The sequence below is a fragment of the Castanea sativa genome, chromosome 8 (genome assembly GCF_040712315.1).
Source record: "Castanea sativa cultivar Marrone di Chiusa Pesio chromosome 8, ASM4071231v1".
Classification (NCBI taxonomy): Eukaryota; Viridiplantae; Streptophyta; class Magnoliopsida; order Fagales; family Fagaceae; genus Castanea; species Castanea sativa.
This window is the reverse complement of record NC_134020.1, coordinates 30,027,804-30,029,710: the sequence shown is the minus strand read 5'-3', so window position 1 is coordinate 30,029,710 and position 1,907 is coordinate 30,027,804. Positions and strand designations below refer to the sequence as shown.

Genomic DNA, 1,907 nt, shown 5'->3' with positions numbered 1-1,907 from the left:
ACACATGAATATTGCGGAACTCAGCCAATAGCAATCGTGCTCATAGCAAGTTCTCGAACGTTTTAGAACCCCCAATGAAAGAATTAATGATAATGGATCACCGAATTTTAACAGATAATTGACTTATAACAGATTAGATTTCATGTTTTTCCCCGCAATAAACCTCATAATTCCAGAATAACTCTGCTTGGAAGTTAGAAATTTGATGAAGAAACGTAAACCGATTAAAATTGAAAAGGGTCGAAGCGATTTCAGCAATCTTTTTTTTTAATGTATTTTTCTGAGCAAAACAAAGCTTCTACATAATTTTGAACTGTCTACACAGAGAGACGCATCATGGCAATTATAAAATGAACTTTCTCATCGAAACCTTCTCACAAGTAAACCCAAATTTATTTTCAGTAATCACAGCTTACGACATACATTTACATGTTTAATATAGTATAAATCCTAATTTAGCCAGAAATCTCAATGGCCTTGACATCAGGCTTCTTGACTTCCACCTTAGGGACCGTCACAGTGAGAACACCATTCTCCATGGAAGCCTTAATCTGATCCATATTTACATTCTCAGGAAGCCTAAACCTCCTCAAGAACTTGCCGCTGCTACGCTCAACTCTATGCCACATTTCTTTCTTCTCTTCCTTCTCCACGTTTCTTTCTCCACTTATCTGGAGCACACTGTCCTCTTCAACTTCAACTTTCACTTCCTCTTTTTTAAGCCCGGGAAGATCAACTTTGAACACATGAGCTTCTGGGGTCTCCTTCCAATCAACGCGGGTGTTGACCAAAGCAGAAGTTTCTCTTGCAAACTGACGTTCAGATGAGAGTGGGAAATCCTTAAATGGGTCCCAAATCTCGAGCGAGAAAGGATCCAAGATGTTGCTTCGGCGGCTACCAAAAAAGCTTCGAATCAGCGACAACTTAATTAATAAGATCTTATAGCAAGCACAGAAAAAACCTTTGATTTGAACTGGTTGTTTGTAGGGAAAGTTTAGAATGACACTTGCGACTTCGAATTGATTTGAGAAGAATGGTTATTTGTGTATTTATAGGTTTTTAAAGGATTCTTCAAGTGTTTTCTCGCCAATTCTGGTTGTTGTTCGTCTCCTCTAGTCTCGTTAACGAACTTTCTTGTACTTTCCAGTTTCTAGAATCGTTGCAAACCTTCTGTTGCTAGGCCGCTTGGGTACTTGGCTCCCAGTGCCACCAATACGTGTATTGGGCCTAATCAACAATTCTGGGAACCCAAATTTGTTTTACATAACCCAAAAAAATAATGAAACAAAACAATAAAGAACATTAAAAATTATTAGGTACTTACCCATTATTTCTTTCTTTAATTTTATATGGCCCAATCCATATACCTTTAATAGGAAATTTTGAGGGAGTGGGGTACTGAGAGGCTGAAAGCAAAAAAGAGAGCCTATATAAGCTTAGGTATGAAAATGTAAAGGAGCATCCCATAAAATTATATCAATTCCATATTAAGTACTCCATATATTAGCAAAAAATAAAGCATAGAAAAGTAGCAAAAGTAGACTAAAAGCATATGTGGCATAGGTAGACTAAGGATTTTATTAGATAATTAGTAGTTGCGGTGCATATTAATAGGGTTGTAAATAAGGTAAGTTAAATATTTAAAGTTTAGGTTTGATTAATTTAATTTTATTTCAATCACAAGCAAGCTATAATACATATCCAAGATTGATTTAATTTTCTTGTTGAATAAATTCAAGCTTGTTTATGAATAATTTAATTAACTTTTTTAAAAAAAAAAATTTCACATATAATAAACACCGCAACTAGAATTTTTTACTTCCTTCATAATTTTATTCCAATAATTGATAACTTAATTATAATTACAAATATATAATTTGAGTAAATCTATAATAAATATATCATTT

The 1,907-nt window shown here is 34.0% G+C and overlaps 1 protein-coding gene across 1 annotated transcript; it reads right to left on the bottom strand.

Moving 5' to 3' along the window:
- Positions 1–337: 337 nt before the first annotated feature.
- On the bottom strand, positions 338–1,034 carry LOC142606172 (17.8 kDa class I heat shock protein-like; the record flags this gene model as incomplete). Its single annotated transcript, XM_075777564.1, has 1 exon — positions 338–1,034. A coding segment is annotated over one exon (579 nt), but the record flags the coding sequence as incomplete, so codon positions are not given.
- Between the last annotated feature and the right edge of the window lie 873 nt (positions 1,035–1,907).